The 23,936-nt window shown below is 36.4% G+C and overlaps 1 protein-coding gene across 3 annotated transcripts in view; it reads right to left on the reverse strand.

Moving 5' to 3' along the window:
• Positions 1-106: 106 nt before the first annotated feature.
• Positions 107-23,936, reverse strand: part of LOC144977250 (transmembrane protein 143-like) — a 29,422-nt gene continuing 5,592 nt past the window's right edge. The window contains exons 4-10 of one of the 3 annotated variants that reach the window (XM_078922276.1): positions 23,017-23,211; positions 19,381-19,587; positions 17,975-18,118; positions 16,141-16,260; positions 10,384-10,540; positions 8,949-9,055; positions 5,132-5,255 (exon numbers count right to left, since the gene is read on the reverse strand). In XM_078922276.1, the coding sequence (XP_078778402.1) occupies positions 5,247-5,255; positions 8,949-9,055; positions 10,384-10,540; positions 16,141-16,260; positions 17,975-18,118; positions 19,381-19,587; positions 23,017-23,211 (939 nt within the window). In that variant the 3' untranslated portion in view covers positions 5,132-5,246. Of the gene's footprint in view, positions 5,256-8,773; positions 9,056-10,383; positions 10,541-16,140; positions 16,261-17,974; positions 18,119-19,380; positions 19,588-23,016; positions 23,212-23,936 lie in introns of those variants that run through there. The other 2 variants (XM_078922274.1, XM_078922275.1) reach the window with 2 other exon arrangements.

Here is a 23,936-nt window from a genome sequence, read left to right on the forward strand (position 1 = left end):
GGATCCCCACCCAGACTGAGTTAAATAAGATCAGATTAATATAAACATGTCAAAGAGTAACATAAAAAATTATCGCAACGTTGAACTAAATAAGTAACATGATGTATACTGTTTCAACAATTTATTGTTTACAAAGTTAAATAAACTGTTACAAGTAAACAATCGTCAACATAATATTGCTATTCTAACCATCTTCATGCACCTTCTCATTAATGTAAACAACTTATTTTCTACATACAGGGATACTAGTATTCGTTCAATTCTTCTGATACATTTTTTATTAACTACCTCCACAAAGTATAAATCTACCAATCAAATCACCCTGTCATACTCTATATATTTTTTTATTACACTTAAAACCAGTAATTAAAAGTGTATATGGATTACACCACTCTCACAAGACCTCCCCGATGATATCTAAAACCCTATAAAACCAATGACATCCAAATGAATAAATCCTATTCAGGTGTCAGATTTCATTTTGTAAATAAAATCCACTTTAATAAATAATTACATATCAATTCTCTCAGACTAACAAAGTAAACTTTGATTCGCAAATTGTCAACTTAATGTTTGTCTTGTTTTAGAGAAATTTGTGGCGCTACCAATACACACGGGTCATTCATGTGCCAGGAAACGTAAGATAACAGAGCATATTACTAATACATTCATAATATAAATACACACATATCATAAATCAACACATACAATATCAGATTCATACATAATGCAAATTAACACAAGCATAAGACATAACCGAGAGATGATTCACAAACAGGGGAAAAATAATCACCTCTCATAAAACAAAATGCATGACAACAGTGGCCATAGCCGAGCCCAATGACATCTTGTGATCCCAAACCTAGAATTTTCTACCGCTCTTTATGTTTGTTTTTGTTTTTAAGGGTTTTACGGCACTTGCGACACATTTAGGTCATGTCAGCACCAGTAAAAAGAAAGAAAATGGAATAGTACAAAAATACAAGTTAAACTACATTTGAAAGCACAGCAAGAAAGTAAGACAAATTGTTTTTTGTTTTTTAGGGTTTTACGGCGCTTGCAACACATTTAGGTTATATCAGCGCCAGTAAAAAGGAAGAAAATAGGATAGTAAAAAGTTCTAGAATTACAATTAAAGCACCCAAGAAAAAGTAAGACAAAGGGGAACGGGGAACAAATAGGGATCAGATGTAGAATCCAAGAGCATACCACCCATGTACTTAGTTTGAAATCACCTACAAGTCTCATCCAGACACAAGCACAAAACCCAACAAAGAGGAATACACTCAAATGCCTACATTATACATTCAAAATAAAAATAATAATACATAACGGAGAGATGATTTACAAGGAAAAAAATATCATCTCCCAAAACAATAACTATGCATTTGACTGTTTCCCTCCCAGCCAGGACTCCGACCAGGGCCAGGAAAAAACCAAGTAATCTCATTCCAAGACAAAGGCAGAAAGCATGTTGGAAAACAGATATAAGGGTATAGAAGACACAGTATGTACCTCCCTGCCCGCTATGGGAGGTCAGGATTCCCACCCAGAAAGTAAGACAAAGGGAAATTGTACAAACAGGGAGCAGATGTAGATTCCAAGAGCATACTATCATTGTGCATAGTTTGAGATCACCTAAAACTCTCACCCAGCCAAAAGCAATGGATCCCATTAAGAGGAACACACTCAAATGCTTACATTATACATTCAAACCAACAAATATAACTAAGTAAATAACATAGAGATGATTTACATGTAAAAAATATCATCTCCTATAACTATACATTTGACTATTTCCCTCTCAGTCCAAGGACTCCAAAAAGGGAAAGGGCAAAACCAAGTAATCTCATTCCAAGACAAAGACAGAAAACAACTCGGAAAACAGATATAAGGGGATAGAAGACACAGCAAGTGACCTCCTGCCCACCATCGGAGATCAAAAGACCCCACCCAGCGCTCTTTATGTACAAAGTCCATCAAGACAATATAACTCCAATAATTTTTGTTTCACTTCACGAAACACAGTCAGAGCAGGGTCTAATTTTTGGGTAATTTCAGCAATGCGAAAAAAATTAATAATTCAGGCACTAAATCACATTTACTTTTACAAAAGGCGTATAAACTCTGCAGTTGTAGGAAACCCAAAATAAAACCCACGTAAAACAGGTGTGTAGTTGGTGAACAGATACAGAAATCAGGTATTTATCACAATGTATTATAGGGATACAGGCCATACCTATCACAGTCAGAATAAAACATAAATACTTTCTTCTCTCTCTCATTAAAAGAAACATCAGTCACAATTAAATTCAACATTACAAACATCTCTTGATTACATTTAATACTCACAGAATATACCACCCATTAAAATATAATAACAACAACAAAAAAATAAAGGGGTGTGGGGTAAGGGTTGGGAATTGGATTATCTTGTAGGTAAATGTAGGAAAACTCGGATGTAAACCAAACTACAAACATACAAATAATAAACAATGGTAAAGGGTGTTCCAAAATGAGATGAATTCTAAAAACAAGGTAAAAGATAAGTATGTAAATAGTAGTATTTATACTATTATTATTGACAATATCAATGGCGATATTTGTCACGAATTACATTCTCTGTAACTTAGTTTTTCAAAAAAAATTCACATATTAAACTTATTTCTTTCAAATTACCGATTTCAGAGCTTTTGTTTATACAACTGTTTATACCACAGGAACAATTCTAAACGAGGTGAAAGGATAAACATTGTGATGATAACAATATTGCTGGCATTAGTGGCGATGAAAATACAGAAAAAAAAATCACTGTAAATAACAACAATAATGAAAACACCTTGGTTCAAACCCTAATAACTGCTAATTGAATCCTATAAATAATTCATCTGCCATGTAAAATGTCAAAGATACAATCCATATCCTTTATTGTCCTTCCATTTGTTTTACTGCTAAATATAAGTGGCACTGGTGGTTCAGCCTTATTGTGTCCTGTCTTGCTACAAAAGTCAAGCATGGTCAATGACTGGATGGGTGAGAAGAAGAAAGAGAGAACACTCTCACCTCAGCATTGTGTCCTTGACAAAGCAATATAGATTACCTCTCTTGGTCTATGTATGAACGAGTACCATTTGATCTTTCCAGCATACAATATTTTGTGAGCAGATCACGGCTGATTGTCTCGTCTTTCAGATGAAAGCATAAATTGCTTCCTTCACAAAGAAAGAAATATTTTCCTCTTTCCAATACCAATTTCAATCAGACACACTCAAGACTATTTGACAAGGAAAGGCACCAATAGCTTTACAAATGTCTACAATTATCATTTAAAGAGAGCCGTAGTTGGATATCAATTTCATAATTCCACTTTGTGAATTCATTGTCAAACAATCCCCATATCAAAGAAGTGTAACAGTGTTTGAAAACACTTCAGGTCATGCAGTGTCGTGGAAAAGGAAGATGGGACCCTACACAAAACAGATTTGCAATTCAACTACAAGTCCTTGGAAGAAGACGTCCAAAGAAATAGTTTTACATAAATTCATCCAAGAGAGGCACAAAATAAAACCATATCTGATTGCTTTACTAAGCAAGAGAACAGGATTCCAGCTGGAATCTGAGCAAAATCAAGACATCCCAACCAAAGGCAGATAGCAACTTAGAGACATGGAGTTAGAACAATCTATCAGTAGCCACCCCCAATATGGCACCAAATAAATATGGTTAGAGACTTCATTATTCTTATAAAGATATGTGTTTGTTTCACCAATACATGTGATAATTTTTGCACATATATGACCTATCATCTCAAAGCAGTACCAAGTCGGGATGGGTTCAATGCTAAAAAATGAAATTATAATCAAACATATGAGACTTGGTAAAGTTGTTATGTTTTATTGGGGAGAATGAATACAGTCTCTTGAAGTAACAAAAACTAAAATGTCATATTCCCTGTCAGTTTTGTCACCTGACATAAAACGGTTTTGAGGTGGTGGTCACAGATTTACATCACAGTCAACCAAAGGAAAAGAGATATTTGACGTTGACACACAGGTCAATCGAGGTTGAATATAAGCAAAAGGGACAAAGGCAAAACTTCCTTTCAGATCTAGAACCACCAAATGCAAATGAGGTATCATGGTATAGACTTGAACTCACAGCACAACCTTCATTTTGGTCCAATGTTCAAGCTGGCAGCTGGGCACCACACAACTACTGTTAAGCGCTCTGAGCATAGAACTTATTATATTTAAGTGTTATATATATGCAAACTTTTATTTTTCTTAGTATACTGTCATATAAAATCATTTCATACAATAGAAATTGGAGTGACAAGTGCATAAATTAATTCATCGGGTTTTCCTCCCCATATTTTTTGTCAGGAGTTAATAATGCATAGAAATTGGAGAGATACAAAGTAGAAAGTTCATCTAAACGGTTTTTCACTTTTAAAAGCTGAAAATTCTAGTCTTTTATCAATTCATTAAAAAAAAAAACACAAAAAAAATAACTAAAAAAAAACCCAAAGACTAACACAATCCTCTTCCGATGAGAAATATAGTGGGGTTTGGAGAAATATCAGATGAAAACAGAGAATAAAAATATTGCGGTGTAAGAGCCAAACATGGGATCCAAGTGACAGGGCATACTCTGCCTGGCTGAGAGAGTCAGCCAGGTGAATGGGGCCATGTTAGTTGGATCCCAAGTTTGGCTCTGACATCACAATATTTTTATTCTCTGTTTTCATCTGGAACTTCTCCACACCCTATATTTCTCATTATTATTGATACAAGTGCCCGCTTCACACTTTTTCAGAATCCTCTTCCACAACATACATTCTCACATCCAGTCACAGTTACAATGTGGTATTCAGATTCTCAATCATGCACACTTATACGCATCAATTTACACAAAAATGAAGCATGCAAAACTTGCATCTTAAAACCATCCATAATTCTTCATCTTCTTCTCATTCTTTCTGTACTCCTCTTCCGTCTCTAAGAAAACATCCCTGTCAAATCCCTCTATGGTGTTGCTGTCCTGAAGTATTGTAGACGTCGTCACTGGTAGAGCTGGCACAATCATCCTGGCCACATTTAGCATGACAGCATGAAATCTGCCATCCTTCTCTTGGACCAAACCCAGTTCTTTCAAGAAAAGCAAAGCCTCAGATGTGTCAAACTGAACTCTCACACCAGCATGAACTTCTACCCAATCCTCAACTTGCTTGGATAATTCTTCAACTGTCAACCCACCTGATTGGGATAATAATAATAATAATAATAATAATAATAATAATAATAATAATAATAATAATAATAATAATAATAATAATAATAATAATAATAATAATAATAATAATAATAATAATGATGATGATAATAAAAATAATAATAATAATAATAATAATAATAATAATAATAATAATAATAATAATAATAATAATAATAATAATAATAATAATAATAATAATAATAATAATAATAATAATAATAATAATAATAATGTAGTGTTATACATTGTTAATATGTTGTGTTGCGAGCTTTAGTAACATTTTGTTATTTATTGTTATTTTGCAGTTGTTACCCTAAAAGTAATTTTGTCAACTGAATAAAGTTACAGTGGTGACCCCGACGTCAGGATTGAACACACCCTTCCTTCAACATGCCAACCAATCAGGATACCCATGAAGCCAACGCAGTGTCCATCAAACTACCAACCTTTTGGCCCCAAAGAGCTCAAATTTGGTTCGTTCAGGCCGAGGCACAATTCACAATTAAAGGAATCACAGCTGACGTAACTAAATACAGTTATGTCGCAGCATCCCTCGACCAAGACACTGCCACCAGAGTTCTCGACATCCTGACCAACCCACCAAGCACTAACAAATATGAAACCCTCAAACAAAGACTCATAGACAATTACAAACTTTCTGAAAGAGAAGCCGCATCTCGCATCTTAGACATTGGTGGTCTGGGTGATTCCAAACCAAGCGAACTATTGGACAAAATGCTTGCCATAGTCCCTCCAGGACAAGAACCAGGATTCCTTTTTAAGGAAGCTTTTCTACGCCAACTACCAGCAGAAGTCCAATCCTTGGTAACTCAACAGGATTATCCGACCCTCCGGGACCTGGCCAAAGCGGCAGACAAACACTTTATGTCCACCGGAGCTACCATTAATGCAACAATGAAAGGAGGCAAACACAACAAACGAGATGGACCACGCCATCAACACAGTAAGACACCCGACCCGGATTTGTGTTGGTACCACCAAAAATTCGGCAAACAGGCTACAAAATGCACCACTCCTTGCAAATTTTCGGAAAACTGGACAGCCGGCCACCTATAAGCAATATGGTGGCCGGCTCCAAGGACAACCTTTTGTTTGCATATGATAAACAATCTGGCCGCAACTTTCTGATCGATACAGGAGCTGAGATCAGTGTGTTACCGGCTTCAACAAACGACCTTCGCCGCGGACAACACGGGTTCCCGTTAGCAGCCGCCAATGGTACACTCATCAAATCATATGGACAACGTAAACTGTCCTTACACATAGGATCACACCAGTATGAATGGACATTTACACTGGCAGCCGTCAACAGACCAATTTTGGGGGCAGATTTCCTTCGGGCTCATTCACTACTCGTCGATCTGAAGGGCAATCGCCTAATGCACAGCGGCACCTATGCTTCAGTCTCACTCATGACTTCACAGCATACAGCCCCACACATCTCAATCATCACAACTGACGATGAGAATCAGTTCACTCAGCTGTTATCTACACGGCCAGCACTCACTTCGCCCACATTTTCATGTCCCACAACAAAGCATTCTGTGGAACACCATATAACCACAACGGGCCCTCCGGTACACTCAAAAGCACGCCGTCTGGCACCAGACAAACTAGCAGTAGCAAAATCGGAGTTTGACAACATGGAGGCTCTAGGAATCGTACGTCGTTCCAACAGTCCGTGGGCATTGCCTCTACATGTGGCACCTAAACCCAACGGAGGTTGGAGACCATGTGGAGACTACCGCAGGTTAAACGGTTCTACTACTCCAGATCGCTACCCGATTCCTCACATACAAGACCTCTCAGCAAGACTATCAGGTTGCAAAATCTTCTCAAAAGTCGACCTCATTCGCGGTTACCATCAGATCCCAGTCCACGAGCAGGACATCTCCAAGACAGCAATCATAACCCCATTTGGCCTCTATGAATTCCTCCGGATGCCCTTTGGGTTAAAAAACGCTGCACAGACTTTCCAGAGACTGATGGACACAGTTTGTCAGGGTTTGGACTTCACATTTGTTTACCTTGATGACATCCTCATAGCTAGCAAAAATGCAGAAGAACACAAAAAACACTTGAATGCCCTTTTTGATAGGCTAGAGAAATATGGATTAGTGGTGAATTCAGACAAGTGCATTTTCGGGGTGAAAGAGATTGATTTCCTTGGACACAGGATCAGTTGTCACGGAGCAACTCCTCTTCCAGCGAAAGTGGAGGCAATTCGCTCATTCCCCACCCCTACAACATCAGGCCTACAGGAATTTGTTGGCATGGTCAATTTCTACCACCGTTTCGTGCCAGCAGCAGCTCAACTAATGCAACCACTTTACAAGGCATTGGCTGGTCAAACAAAAAAATCTGCACCCCTTCAATGCACCCTACAACACGCTTTCAAGTCAACAAAAGAAGCCTTGGCCCAAGCAACTATGTTGTCCCACCCGCAGACATCAGCTCCTACTTCACTGACAGTAGACGCTTCTGATATAGCGATGGGGGGAGTACTAGAACAAAACATTGACGGCCAATGGAAACCTCTCGCCTTTTTCAGCCGCCAGCTTCGTCCTCCGGAACAGAAATACAGCGCTTTTGATCGGGAGCTCCTGGCTGTCCACTGTGGCGTTCGGCATTTCCGTTACTTCTTGGAAGGACGAATATTCACCATTTTCACGGATCATAAACCACTAACATTTGCAATGAACAAGGTTTCAGAACCATGGTCCGCACGCCAACAACGACAACTATCTGCCATCTCAGAATTCTCAACTGATATCCAACACATATCAGGAAAAGACAATCCAGTAGCTGATGCGTTGTCAAGAACAACAGTAGAACACGACACCTCAGACGATTTCGGTCTCAGTGCGATTTCTGAGGGAATAGATTATGAGGCCATGGCAACAGCTCAATTGAATGATGAGGAGATCCAATCACTACGCACCTCAGAAACATCCCTGCAACTGAAAGACATTTCTTACGGGACTAATGGCACTACAGTTCTCTGTGACATATCGACCGGAAGAGCACGGCCAGTGGTTCCCAAATCATGGCAACGAAAGATGTTCGACGCCATCCATGGTCTTTCACATCCAGGAATCAGAGCTACCCGCCGACTAATCACAGAAAATGGTATGGAAGGGAATGACCAAACAGATCAATGCATGGGCAAAGACCTGCACATCATGCCAAAGGGCAAAAGTACACAGACACACGAGGGCGCCCCTGGGAGAATATGAAAAACCCAGCGGACGTTTCAGCCATGTCAACATCGATTTGGTTGGACCACTGCCCCCCTCACGTGGTTATACATATCTGCTTACGATGGTGGACAGATTTACCAGATGGCCTGAAGCAATACCCATTACCAGTACTGACACAGAAGAAATAGCACGAGCATTCATCGCACACTGGGTTGCTAGATTCGGAGTACCAGAGAACATTTCATCAGACCGAGGACCACAGTTCACTTCACAGTTGTGGTCAAACGTGTGCACACTCCTTGGTACTCAAATCAAACAAACAACAGCTTACCATCCCCAAGCAAATGGATTGGTTGAACGTTTCCACCGCCGCATGAAGGAAGCCATTCGAGCGAAACTAGAAGGACCAAACTGGATTGATCAACTTCCCTGGGTGATGTTAGGTATACGTACCGCCCCAAAAGAAGACCTCGATACCTCGTCGGCAGAACTCGTATATGGGGCACCTATTACAGTACCTGGAGACTTTGTTCCTGGTCCGGATCCCAACACCAATACTCCTGAAATGTTGAAAAACCTCCGTGAGAAAGTGGGTCAACTTCGTCCAGTTCCTCCGTCCACGCATAAAAAAGCAACAAGCTTCGTACCACGGGACATCAGCAAAGCTAAATACGTGTTCATACGTCATGATGGACATCGAAGACCACTCCAGGCTCCGTACACAGGACCGTATAGAGTTCTAGAAACCGGTGACAAAGTTTTCAAACTACAAGTAGGAAACAAAGAAGACTCAGTCTCAATCGACAGACTAAAACCCGCACACTGTGACATTGATCAACCTGTTCAGGTACATGAACCACCACGAACGGGAAGACCGAAGAAAGCACAGAACACGGGAGAGAGTAAAACGGGTGCAACCAACCAGGAGAAACGTATGATCTTTCCTGATGAGGAAACGTTGCAGACCGAATCCAAACGCACTGAAAGGGGACGATTATCCAAACCCCCTGATCGGCTGGATTTATGACAAATGAACAAAAGCTCTGGCGGGAGCTATGTAGTGTTATACATTGTTAATATGTTGTGTTGCGAGCTTTAGTAACATTTTGTTATTTATTGTTATTTTGCAGTTGTTACCCTAAAAGTAATTTTGTCAACTGAATAAAGTTACAATAATAATAATAATAATAATAATAATAATAATAATAATAATAATAATAATAATAATAATAATAATAATAATAATAATAATAATAATAATAATAATAATAATAATAATACTACTAATAATAATAATAATAATAATAATAATAATAATAATAATAATAATAATAATAATAATAATAATAATACGCATAGCTGTCCATTCAATAAACATGATGATAAGTCGATCAACTCAAAATTAATGGCGCAAGTAAGAATAAAATTTGAACTCAATTTATACTGTCTTAATAGAAAATACATTTTTCATTTTCATATGAAAAGTCCATGGAGCTTTTTATTTGGACACAGAGAGATATTTTCTGCATTTGATATCTTATATATTTCGCTCACTTATCGTAGAATTCTTTCCCAAATGTTAAGAGTAGAAAATGATTGATATAAATTTTAAGAAATTGATTGTGTTCAAAATAATGAGAGGTACCACTAACTGGTATCAATTCAATGCAAGTACTCCCACCTCATTGTCATACTCGCTAACCGGAGGGTTAACACACAACCCAACGTGCTAAAAATGATGGTGTCTGTTTTTGATGGGATATTTTTGTAGCCTATATGGTTGATTCTAATTGCAATGCCCATTTATCAGGACAGTTGGCCACTATTTATGAGTAACCCTAGAGTTGGGGAAAGAAGTGCAACAATTCTAGTGTCATTAAATACTTACCCAATTGAGAGTGTGATATGGAACTGGTGGGCTTGTTACGGTATGCAGCAGGTTGAGAGGCCAGTAGAAAGGTGTAAGTCAACAATGCTTCTTTGAAACATTCATCCTGTGCTCTATCTACCAAAACAGCTAAGAGACTATAGTTGTTAGCAATATTCTGTGGAATGGATATTATTTTTTTATTTTTAAAAAATACAAAATCTGATTTTATCTGTTTTAACTTTGACACAGCCATCAAATTGCTGCTTTGCACTTAAAATCATAAGACAACACTTTCCAAGTAGTTCAAGATTCCAAATTATGAGAGAAATTTTTGGATTACTGGCACCTTCAATATTCAGTCACAGCAATAAAAACACGAAAAACAACAAAGATACCTAGTGCCCACTGGACCTCATTTCATTATAAGACGACTTGAAAAATGATCATTAGGGACCAATATACACACAAATCATGAGCTGCTACCTTGAGATGCCACTTTGGTCGGACAAAATTTTCGGAACTTTTACGGTGTACGCCTATGTAATCTAAATAATTACACATATTTATAAATATATAAATATATCAGTATATCAATATAATATAGCGCATATATATATATATATATATATATATATATATATATATATATATATATATTATATATATATATATATATTAGGTGGTCACAAAAAAACCCAAAAAAAAACGTTCCACTGTTTATTTCTTTCTGTTGTAAAGATATCTTTTCAAAATTTTCACTACCATTAGAACTATTCTTTGTTAACAAAATTGCAAAATATCAAAATCAGACCTGTAAATGGTTGGTGAAAAAATTGTCTGAACTTTTTGAACATAGACTAACAGGACGAAAATATGGATTAATTAATAAACACAACACAGATATTACACATCAATTGACTAGTCAAATCCTGTCACTTTCCCCAACTCATTTATAATACAAAATAAGCAGGTCCCTATTTTATGGTCCCAAAAAAAAAAAAAAAGAAAATCCCAATTATTTGAGAGAGTACATACATTTCTGGGCCCAGGTCTGAGTTAGTTGTAAAATGAAAGGAAGAAAACAATTCCTACCATTTTGAAGGATGTGTATCTAGTGCTCTGACACGAGAAGCTGCTTTATCTTCGCTCATGTTTGTTTCCGTTAGATTTTTAAGCAGATTCTTTCGTTTATTTGGATTAGTTCGTATAAAAGAAGAAGAAAAAGAAGAAGAAAAAGAAGAAGAAGAAGAAGAAGAAGAAGAAGAAGAAGAAGAAGAAGAAGAAGAAGAAGAAGAAGAAGAAGAAGAAGAAGAAGAAGAAGAAGAAGAAGAAGAAGAAGAAGAGGAGGTGCAGTCGTGTGTGAAGGAGGAAAAAGAGAAAAATTTAAACAATCACGGTCGTGATGAAAGAAAACTTCCGCTAAGAGCAGTCAATCACAGTTCGAAGAAAAATATTTATATCGCAATAGTTTTATCCGGATGACTTTTAGACTGAACTAAAGAATCCATTGAAAGGAAAAGAGAGAGGCGGAGAAATGTGTGTGTGTCTGTAGCAAAATATAGAGAAACAGCCCGGTCTGACACACGCTGTGTGTGCTAGTTTACGCTTGTGTTCGACAGCAACCCTCTCTTGTCTGTGGCACAGTAAGCAGGCAGTGAATACACCCACGTCTTGCGGAGCGTAAAGGTGGAATGATAATATACCTAGCTGACTAGACGGTCTAGTTTTGTTTTGTCTTTGACACGACAAATAAAAAGTTTCTTTTGGGTTGTTTTTTTTTTAAGTCTGCGTTCGAAAAGGAATAAAAACTGATTTTTTTCTAGGCACAAAATAAAACTTTATTTTCTTTTTTGTTGGTCCTGTTTTTTGACGTTACGAATTTTATTTTTACTTTGAATCTTTTTTTTTTTTTAGATATCAGCACCTAACAGAATATATCGAACAAAATCGTGCTACGGAATTCCAACAATTGTTGGAAGATTTACAGGCCTGCAAAATAATTAAATGAGCGGTTTTTGAATAATATCAAATCTTGTAACACCACCTAAAAATTTTGATATCTGCGAAAAGATGACACAAATTATTGTGGTATTTGTGCGTTGTAATTATTTTAAAAAGACATGTGTTGTGATGCCTGGGAAACTTCTGTGCACAATATCATATGAAAAGAACTAAATTCCAAAGCATTTAAGAGGGTAAGAACATAAAGATAGCCTACCAGTGTGTTGAATAAACGAAAACAAAGAGCAAGGAAACTATTTGATAGGTTTTCTACAGATGACGTTAAAGTGATTGTGTTCACTGATGAAAAGATAAAAATAGTCATAACAATTTAGTGTATGGATAGAAAAAAATCACAAATACCAACCAACAGGCTAGATCATGAACAAAATCGTTTTTTAAAGAAAGTAATGGTTTCAGTTGATATTTCATTGGAATGGCAAGACCGAAATACACTTCATTGACACAACAAAGAACACAAGCTTTTCTTCAGAGTAAAAACATTCCTTTAATGACGAAATACAACTGACCGCCTCAATCACCCGGCCTGAATCCAATTAATTATGCAATTTGGAATTCTTTGAATGAGAAGGTTTATAGTGGACAAAGATCCGCGTTCACAGAAGAAACCTTGAGAGAAGGAATTATTTTCTGCTGGGAGGAGATAATCATTGAGGAAATTGGGAAGTGCATTTCAAGTTGGAAAAACAGATTACATTGTGTCATTTAACAGGATGGCAGTGCTATTGATCACTTTTAAAGTGCTAGCTTTGTAATCGTTGGACTAAAATCAGTATGTGAGTGTGCTATATAGACGATTTCTTACATGATGAGGAGAATTATGATGAAAATAATGTTTAAGGTGACAAATGTTTGCTAAAAATGGCAACAATAGTCAAGATCATCATCATTTTACTCTCTTGTAATGTTGCGTCCTTTTTCTTGATATTGTTTCTGAACACGGTTTTGAAAAATCACTTATTTATTGTTTCTCAATTAATATACATTAAAAATTTGACAATCTACGTATAAAGATTTGTTTTATTTATGTTTTGAATTTGAAAGAAATTCAATGAAAAGTATTAGAGTTACAAGCCAACACTTGGCACTTTATTTTGTGACCACCGATAATAATATGAAATGAATGCTATTGGAAAATTCTCTGCATTCCCTGGAAATCAAAGAGAACTAATCAAAATGTGAAAGAGTCCCTGGACATTAGGGAGCCATATCTCATCAAGACAATACAGAAACTAAAATTTGCTTTTTATTTTGACATATCAAGAGACATAACACCCCTGAAAAAAATTTTCTAGAGGGTATTGTGGATGATAAAAGAGGGAGAGGGGGGACCAAGAAGAAGATGGTCACAAGACATCAGCAAATGGATGAATAAGCCAGTGACTGAATGTGGAAGGATGGTGCAGGACAGAAGCTTGTTTCGGTTTGGCAATTGCGGAGGCCACATCCAAGAGGAATAAGCCATGATGATTATATATAATTATATATATATATATATATATATATATATATATATATATATATATATATATATATATATATACGAGGGCTCTTTCAGAAATAACCGAAAAATGCCCATTGCTCAGCAACCAGTGGAGATTTTTAAATTCTGTAAACGACATGATATTCCTTATTTCCTTACGGATATTCCCAGAAATTATAAAGTGCATCATTTTGCACAATGAATTTCTGGACGATTTTAAAGATGGCGGCCCACCTTGAAACTTGGTCAAAGGAGGAAATCAGAGCTGTCATACGTTTTTTGAACGCCAAAAGTCTGAATCCTGAATTCATAAAGAACTTCAGAGTGTATATGGTGAGCATGTTATAAGCCGTACACAAGTCTATCACTGGTGTAATTTGTTTGAAGCCGGCCATTCCGACTTGACAGACAGGGAAGGGAGAGGGCGTTCGATAACTGCGACGTCAGAAGACAATGTGAAGCGAGTTGATGAGCTTATTCGTCAAGACAGGAGGTTGAAACTTCATGAAATCGCAAGCAGTCTTGAAATTTCGGAAACTTCTGCCCATAGAATTGTATTTGATGAACTTGGCTACAGAAAAGTCAGCGCAAGATGGGTTCCTAAGCAATTGACAGACAATCATAAAGAACAAAGATTGGACATCTGCAGGGAACTTTTGAGAAGAAGCAAGAGCTCACGCAGGGTTCACGGGCATACTGCCAACGCCGGCGGAGACTTTCTAGGGTACGATGTGACTTTTCTTGACAGCATAGTCACCGGTGATGAGACTTGGTTGCACCATTGCACCCCAGAAACAAAGCAAGATTCGATGACATGGAAACATCCATCCTCACCTGTCGCGAAGAAATTCAAAGTCATGCGGTCACAAAAAAAATAATGGGAACTGTTTTCTGGGACAGTCGTGGTGTTATTCTGTTCGAAACTTACAACCTGGAAAACAATCAATGCTGCAAGGTACTGCCAAACTCTTGACAAGCTTAGGGAGGCCATTCGCAGAAAGCGCCCAGGACAGTTGACCAACGGGGTCATTTTGCAACACGACAACGCTACACCCACACAGCACGAGTGACGCAAGGTTGGCTAGAGAAATATGGATGGGAGATTTTGCCACACCCAACACACAGTCCAGACCTCGCACCATCTGATTATCACCTCTTTGGGCCACTGAAACGTGAGCTGGCAGGAAAGCGCTTTGATGTCGATGAAGAGCTTGTTGACCATGTGCGGAAATGGCTACAAAACCTTGACGGAAATTTCTTCCGAGAGGGTATCTATTCCATGGTGCGGATTTGGCAGAAGTGTGTCGACAGACTTGGCTGTTACGTAGAGAAATGAAGGACGAGTCAAGGTATGAACACGTACAAGAATTTTGTTGATAGCATAAAAACGCGGATTTTACAGGCATTTTTCGGTTAATTATGAAAGAGCCCTCGTATATATATATACACAGTTGATCCGGATAAGTGGATGTCACGGAGGCCAAGAAACCAAGAAAAAAAGCAAATTATCCAATAATATGACTTCATATATTTGTGGCGTTGATAACCGTTGTTTGGTGTCTCGGAAAATAAGCTCAGGCGGCTGCAGACATTCCAAAATAATACTGCCAGATTGGTCTTTCGAAGGCGAAGGTTTGACTCTGCCACACCTCTCCTTCAAAGATTACACTGGCTGCCCGTTGAGAAAAGGGTCAAATTCAAAGCATGTGTCCAAGCAAGTTTATCGTTGTCTGGAAAACACTTTCAGTATTTAAAAAACTATAATGTGTGTTTTATTTCATTTCAAAGAAAAATATATAGTATATATGTTTGAAGCTCTTTAACTATAAACCACAACTCCCCATGATTTCAAGTTATCTCTGATAATCACAAAGCCAAATCATTACCGGAGACAGTGATATATAGAGACTCGAAACTTCTGAAGTGGTAATAGGGTTTTAATAGCAGATGATGCGTATCTTTGTCAGGTTGTGTCAAGTCGGTAAACATCCTCTCACTTATAATGTTTATATGTATTACAATTGAAATTTGGCACAGGATTTTGGAGCTGTCTATTATATTCAGTTGGGTGATTTCTTCACACGACATTCTCTCTGACATTTTGTATATCTAGATGATTGATATTGGGACCAGAAATGATTTGTATTAATTTTAAAACATACCATCAATTCTCAAGTGCCAAGTTTACCGACTTGACATTGAACAACCACATAAGGAAGGAGCCCCTAAATTTCACATCTCTTTATTTTCATTTTAGTCTCAGTCATTACCTTATAATAAAGCATTTGGGCAATTTTAATCATGTACTTGTTGCGTTTGTTCTCGTATAGAGACCAGGCTCTAAAGCCTATCAAACCAGTGATGGAAGCCATGACCAAAGTCCACTCGACCTGTACAGGTATAAAATAGAGGCGTTTAGAAAATATTCACATTTAATGTCAGGAAAAAGAACATATGATGAATACATCTTTTATACATAATAACAACTAGTAACAATAACAACAAAATATAAAAATAATACTTTGAAAAAATAATGATGTATATTTTCTTAATAGAATCTGATTTAAAATCAGTAAGTCCTTTAAGACTTTTCACAGACGTAAGATTTTAAAAAACATACTTTGCACATAAATTAAATACCATATATTATAGATAAAAATTGACATGTCTCACTGTTTCATTAAATATGAATATCAAATACATGGGAACAGAAAACAGATCTGAACTAGTTTGAGAATCTGCCACTTTTGTCATAAGACTCTCAAATCTATTCAAATCTGTCTCCGTTCTCATTTGCTCTGGCAGATTATTCCACGAAACTGCAGCAGCATAACAAAATGACTGTTTACCAAAATGGGTTGTTTTGATGTTTGGGACATTAACAGTATTGGTGTCCCTAAAATCATATTTTCTTTCTTTGAAAGTTACTAAATTTTCTAGACATTTTCGGGACAATTTATGAAGAATTTTGAATGCTTCTTTTGTCATAATTTGTATTCGCAAATAACTTTAGCCTTTGTTATCATTATAATGATAAGAATAAAAATAGTAATAGTTTTATTTTGGAGTGATGGACAGTTCAGTGCTGGATTGCTTGCTTGTTAAACTCACTTCTATATAAGATGCTGGTGGATTGGGTCTTGAGTTGTCTCTCAGATGCCATGATATATTTTTTTCTTTCCAACTGGTACTTCTACACCGACCCTATTTCTCTTCTGACACTTCTGCACTGACTTCATTTCTCTCCTTGCACTTTTACACCAACTGCATTTCTCTTCTGACATTTGACTTCAATTCTCTTCTGACACTTCTACACCAACTGTATTTCTCTTCTGACATTTGACTTTAATTCTCTTCTGACACTTCGACACCAACTTCACTTCTCATCATCATTGCAATATGTATTTTACACCTAATTATATTTTGATGCAGTGTTTTTTCTTTCATGATTTCAATCTTTGGAGGAGGAAGTGCCAAGAGATAGGCCCAAATGAGGCCTAAAAGTGTCACAAGCTCTAATTCCAATAATACAAATGATGCTACTTGAAGCTTGAAGAAATAAATTACAATAATAAAATGGAATGGAAACTTCAATTTACTTTACAAAGACAAATAATGTCGACGTTTGTGGTTTCCCCTTTGTCACTAATAATAAATGAGAAATGAGCAATTTTCCTTAACAACGTCATTCTCTCATTCATCTTTAATGTTTCATTCATCGTGTTTTATTGACAAAGAAGAAACCCAAAACATCCACATCATCTCTCTTTGTAAATTACATGGAAGCTTCTATTCCATTTTATTATTGTTAATTAATTCCTATAAACAAACAGAGAAGTGTCTAACTGATCAGACCAAATTTTAGAGAACCGTCAACCAATTTAATGAATATAATGTACAATTGATTTTTTTTTTTTTTTTTTTTGCTTGGCAAAATATAGTAAAAAGTAAAATAATATCTAAAAAAAAAAAAAAAAAAAAAAGAGGATGATAATCGATATCAGCGAATCCATAAATAATTAACTGAAAAACAACCAAAAAAAAGCTTTAAAAAAGAAAAAGAAAAATTGAATCAAACACAATAAGGGAATAAACAATTCTCACATGTAAGTCTGCTAAATGTGTGACGACTTTAGCAAAAATTCCAAAAGCTGCCATGGATATTGATGACATCAAAATACCCTTGTCAAATACACTCATCTTTATTGAACCATCTGGCAACAACATTTCCATGCATTGGGTTGGAACCTATAAGTAAGTAAAAATAACTCAGGGTGGGAAATTTCAATTCAAAGAAAATCGATGGAGAAGACGCTAGTGATGTGAAATGAAGGGTAAAAGATTTTTTATTTTTTAATCTTAGAAGGAGAGAAAGAGAGAGGGAGAGAGAGAGGGAGAGAGAGAGAGAGAGAGAGAGAGAGAGAGAGAGAGAGAGAGAGAGAGAGAGAGAGAGAGAGAGAGAGAGAGAGAGAGAGAGATCACCAAGATGCAATACAAGTACAAGCCAACTACTATCACAGAAGGTAAAATGTTGTCAGTTACTATTCTGAGTCCTTCCACTGAAACCACCAATCAACACTTGTTTCTACAAGTGTAAGTGCTATAAGATAAAGCACTAGAAACAAAGTGAGTAGAAAAGTGCCAGGAGACAATAGAGAATAAAAAGTTCCACAGCGATGGGGGCTCGAACCCACGACCTTACTGGTACGACAACTCTGCCTGGCTGTGATCAAAGCCATCCACCACTAAAAAAAAAAAGTGAACCCATGACCTCAAGAAGTCGTGAGAGCGATTCATGATAAGACACGATGATTGATACCACTTTTGTTTGGAGTGGTGGATTGCTTCACTTGTAGAGCTACCCTCTCATGGTCAGGCAGAGTTGTTGTATCAGTAAGGTTGTGGGTTCGAGACCCCATCGCAGAAGAATTTTTTATTCTCTAATGTCTTCTGGAACTTTTCTACTCACTTCGTTTCTTGTTATTATTAACATAAGTACCTGCTCGACTAACTTTTCTGAAGAAATAGCACTGCTCTCTTCATAACACAAAACGAGTAAACAGTTAAAGGCAAGACATGGAGCATGCCCCAGTCAGAGTTTAAAAAGTAGATGAAACAGGCACTTGTACCTAAAGTAAATATTAGGTAAGTACTGCCACAGCCAGTAACTATTTGCCATAACTATAATCTTTCAACAAGAAAATAAAAACCTGTCTATTGAGCAGTGGTGCTGTAAGATTATGTATTATTGTTTGACGCAATGCGTATCTGCATGGGAAGAAAATTGACTGCTCTCATTTCAGAGAGTGTTGCAATAAGATATTAGAATGTAAAAAACAATCCATGAGTTATTTAACAAACAAATGTTTACATACAATTAATAGAGTGGGATCATAATATATTACAATCTTTTTTCATTCCTTATTGGTTTTAACAACACAACCATTCTCAATTTAACTAAGTAACTCTTATCAATTAAAAAAAAGAAAAGATGAGGACACACAACTGACCTCTTTGAAAGCTTTAAGGATGAGTTTAGAATCTGTCTTCAACCGTGTGGCAACCACAACTCTTTTATAATATTCTTTTGGATCCCGAGGTGGCCTTCTAAGGATGGTGTCCATCATTCTTTCAAAGATGGATCGAGACACCACTGGCTTTTCATGACCCAACACCCAAAACCTCAAAACATCATAGCGGTTCAAATCCACGCTTACCTGAAGAGGAAAATAAAAACAACAAATAAATTAATAAGTTAAACATTAAAACTGTGATCAATCAGTGAAAGTAATAGTCCTTTGGGGTCATTAGACCTACGAAGTCTAAGTTTATCCAGTTTTTAAAGCCTTAAACAGACAATAACAATTTCTTTCTACCCTTTGGATAGAACTCTAGTCTATCATACAGTGCATTCCACAAGATATAACAGATCTATCAACCCAATACTACTATTGGGTAGGAAAAGGTCTGGGCTCAAAAAAAAATCTCAATTAAATCCGATATCAAAAACTTTGTGTGTCAAGCAAGTGCATTACCAACTGAGCGATCAGGGCCCCCAATCAGTCAATGATCATAATAACGTTAAAGCCTTTTGAGACAACTTGATGTGAGATGTGATCAATTTCAACTTTAAAAAGGACTCCTTAACAGTCATAAATAAGGCATAGCCAGCTATTTATCCACCTTTTGTAGCATTAAATTGCTTGAATAGGAGGCTATTACATGGCAAAGTGCTATCTATCAGATCTTGCAGGTCCAGCTATGCAATCACTGCTGGTTGGACAAAGGAACTAGTTTGCCAAAATGCCTTTCCTGAGGGTTTCAAGGTGCATAAACACCAGCTCCTAATCTCGGACCTAATCTACAGAGACCTGCCAACCTTCCCAGAATGAAAAGTGTATTCTATGATCCTAAAAAGTGTATTTTTTAGAAAAAAAAGTGTATTTTGTCCGCATGTGTGGAAAATAAAAGTGCGCAAAATACAAAAATTTATATAAAAGCTAACATCAAACTCAAATCAAAAATAACTCCGATCTTCATCATTCAAACATTCGTTTGCAGCAATCACTAGTAATTACAAAATTATCGGTTTATCAAGAAACTAAAACTTAAGGACCATTTTACATCAGTATAAGTCTCAGAAATTGCAATATCTAAGGATATTGCTTTCGAAACACTAAAAGAAATGACCAAAAGACCCCAAATATGTTGGTAATATTGATGCTAGTGCCTGTAGAAGAGGAGATGCTGGTTGTAGCGAAGGTGCTCTAGCGGTGGTCGTGATGGATGAAGTGATGTGGTGGTGGTGGTTGTGGCAGTGACAATGTAGCAATGACTATCCTGCACAAATCTTTGGGCCTCTTTTTCGCTTACGAAGTGCCCGAATTCGCGTCAAAATATGGGACGAAGCCGTTTCGTATATGCTATTTTTAAAAAATTAATTACGACGCTGTTTATCGATGAATATGACTGAAAGTTGGCACACAGTTAGAAAAAAGGTCATTTTAGATTATGTCAAGCGACAAAACTCGTGCGATTACCAGAAGACCGTTAAAAATAGATTTTTACTCTTTGGAGTAAAATATTTCTAAAACTACCAGGCGTGGAGGTTTTGTCGCTGACAAGGTAATACATGAACATTTCTTCTTTTTGGTTGTAAAATTTCATATGAATATGACGAGTACTTTCCTGTATTTTACAAAACACCATCCTAATTTGCTCTTCAAGTTTCAATCTTTTAATCCACTTATTACGCAAGATACAACCAAAGGTCGAAAAAAAATGCCGAAAAAGCGTCCCATATTTTCGCGTTTTTTTCCTTTGCGGTCATCCAAATAAATGACACCTTTGAAACTGCATAACTTGTTTATTTATGAAAGGATTTTCAAAATTCAAAAACATTTTTACTCAGTGGAGATAGGGCTTTGATTTTAGAGAAAAATTTTCCTCAAAAAGAGAAAAAAACATTTTTCATAGTCATTGCTAGACAATGCTGTGATGGTGGTTGTAACCGTGGTGATGCCATGGTGGTGATGGTTTGAGATGATGATGCTGATGTCCCAAATGAAGTTGTGATGGTTATATACATCTGCCAGCCCAGTAAATCAGTTGAAGGTTTTGAGATAAAATATTTGTGAGAGTGGTCTTCAATCTAATAGAGATGACAATTTGCAGCAGTGACAAGATAATTTGCATTGTTATCAAATGATCCATGTCTCTCTCTCTCTATCTCTCTCCCTTTTTTATAGTATTTACCACTCCTCGTCCTACTACAACTACAAACAATTCCTACAACCACTACTAGACTAGTACTATTACTACTACCACAACTATTTCTACTCCTACCACTATTACTACTACTACTACATATTAATACTATTACTGTTGGTCAAAATGATGGGAAATTCACACATATCACAGACAAGTTAAATACATCTAGAGAATTTATTTTGAACCATTTTGTTCCTAAAGCTGCCCAGTTGGTAATGGAAAAAAAATCACTCATACAAAATAATAAATCTTAAAAAAAAAAGATCATTAAAATTTTAAAAACAAAATAGAGCAATTTTAGTAATTACAAAGGGAAATAATCCATTTATGTTTAAGCTTATCAGCAATACGTACAGTTTTTAATTGAAAGCTTCATTGCCAAAGATGTTAGTTAAATTTAATTGACACTTAAAATTTTCTATTTAACAAGTGGTAAAAGCTTAAATGTGGCCTGAGGCCATTTAAAGTATAAAATAAGCTTACATGCATAATTCTATGCAAATCCTCAAAAAGGTATGAGAAAAATATAGGTGAGGGGCCCTATGATGAAAGACAGAGGCTTGTCTGTGGCTTATGCTGCACTTCAGGATTTCAAGGCCTTAGATAATAACTGAGTTAGAGATTTCACAATGAGCTATATCATTAAAGGCCTCTTCTGTGTAAAGTATTTTTACATTATCCATGTTAGCAAAGAAATTATGTCTATTTGTGAAAAACAAAAGAGGAAGTAGTGTTTGTAGCCCTGCATGCACAATCCAAAATCCCCTTTGTAATCATGGCTTATCTAATGATTTAGTCTCAAGTTTACAGCATAGGCAGGCAAGGTATCTTTATAAAATGACAAGCACAAATAAAACAGAAGTGAAGTAAAATGCTCTAAAGTAAGCAGTTCTTGAGATCCATAAGGCCAAATGGAACCGTTAATTGTTCTTGATTTCTGATCAGAACAAGTGTGTATGAAAAGGGCCAGACAAAGCAAGAAAAGAAAAAAAAAACAGGAAAAAAAATCAGTCTTCCTCGACTTAATCTATTCATTTTCTTCTTTTAAATCAAGATTTTTTTTTTTTAATTGTTGATTTTTGTAGCATTAAACAAATTGTAACAATGACTTGCTACCCTTTGAATAGAATTCTATTGCAAAAGTTTTTTTCCACTTTGTCTAACAGACCTAGCTGATGTTTGAATAGATGGGTCAGAAAAATGCTTGATTACACCGTTGACCACTACCAGCCTCTTGAGTTGTAAAGCAAGTGCCTACCATTTTTCCCCATTCTTTTAATAAGGTATGGATTAATTGAAATAAAGGCTTATACTCTTCTCAAAACTTTTAGATATTAAAAAAAATGTTTTAAATACTGCTACACAGTGATAAATACCACAACTCCCACAGTGGATATGTGTTCCTTCACACATTTATCCATTGTTGGTTTAGGTAACTCCTGGAAGTTTGCCCTCCTCATGACATCATCTAATCGTTGAAGCAGCCAGAATTCATTGTCTAATTTCTCTCGTCTGGAAAATTCCCTTGTGTGGAGTGTCTCTTTGTCAGGGTTGATGGGATCAAACAAAGCCTATACCAAGGATAAATCAGAATAAAAATGATGCTGTTTATTAAATATTGTGGATTATATTTAAAGTATATAAATATATCTAAGTGTTTCCAAACACCTTGTTTTTGTTTATTTTCCTTTTTATTTTTAGATTTGAGCAATGTTTGTTGCACAGATTTAATTCTTACATTAAAATGAATCTTTGTGTGATGATGCAATGTCATTAAAGAAAAACTAATAAAGGTGTGCCTTTATCAGATACTTTAAACTCCAAATCCATGGGTCTCATGGCTGAAGGCCATTGTTTTTCTCATCCATGTAACCAGAGTTCCTCCTTTTTCTGAAAAAGACAGTGGCTATTTGTTTCAAACAGCCTGAATGGCATGTCATCTTTCCGTCAAATTATAATGTACACTCAGAAATTCAACCACAAGAGGGTGGAAACAGAGACAAGAAATAAAATTCTTTGAAATAACATATGACCACATCCAACGTCTTTCTACCCACTCAGCAAATGAAAAAGAGCTCAGTAATGTAGCTGCTAGTTTAACACCAGATGTGCTATTAGTTACACATCTCAGCGGCTTGAACAAGAAGGTGAGCTAATTATCTCTATGAAAGTCACAAATGAATATTCTAGTGGATACGCATCAATGTTATTCTTGTGAGCTTGGAGCTTTAAAAGTTATGTTCAAAAAATAACAATCATAGAAAACACAGATGTTGGATTTTGTTTCAATGGGTTG

The sequence above is a fragment of the Berghia stephanieae genome, chromosome 7 (assembly GCF_034508935.2).
Source record: "Berghia stephanieae isolate SIO BIC M18660-M18661 chromosome 7, UCSD_Bste_1.3, whole genome shotgun sequence".
Lineage (NCBI taxonomy): Eukaryota > Metazoa > Mollusca > Gastropoda > Nudibranchia > Aeolidiidae > Berghia > Berghia stephanieae.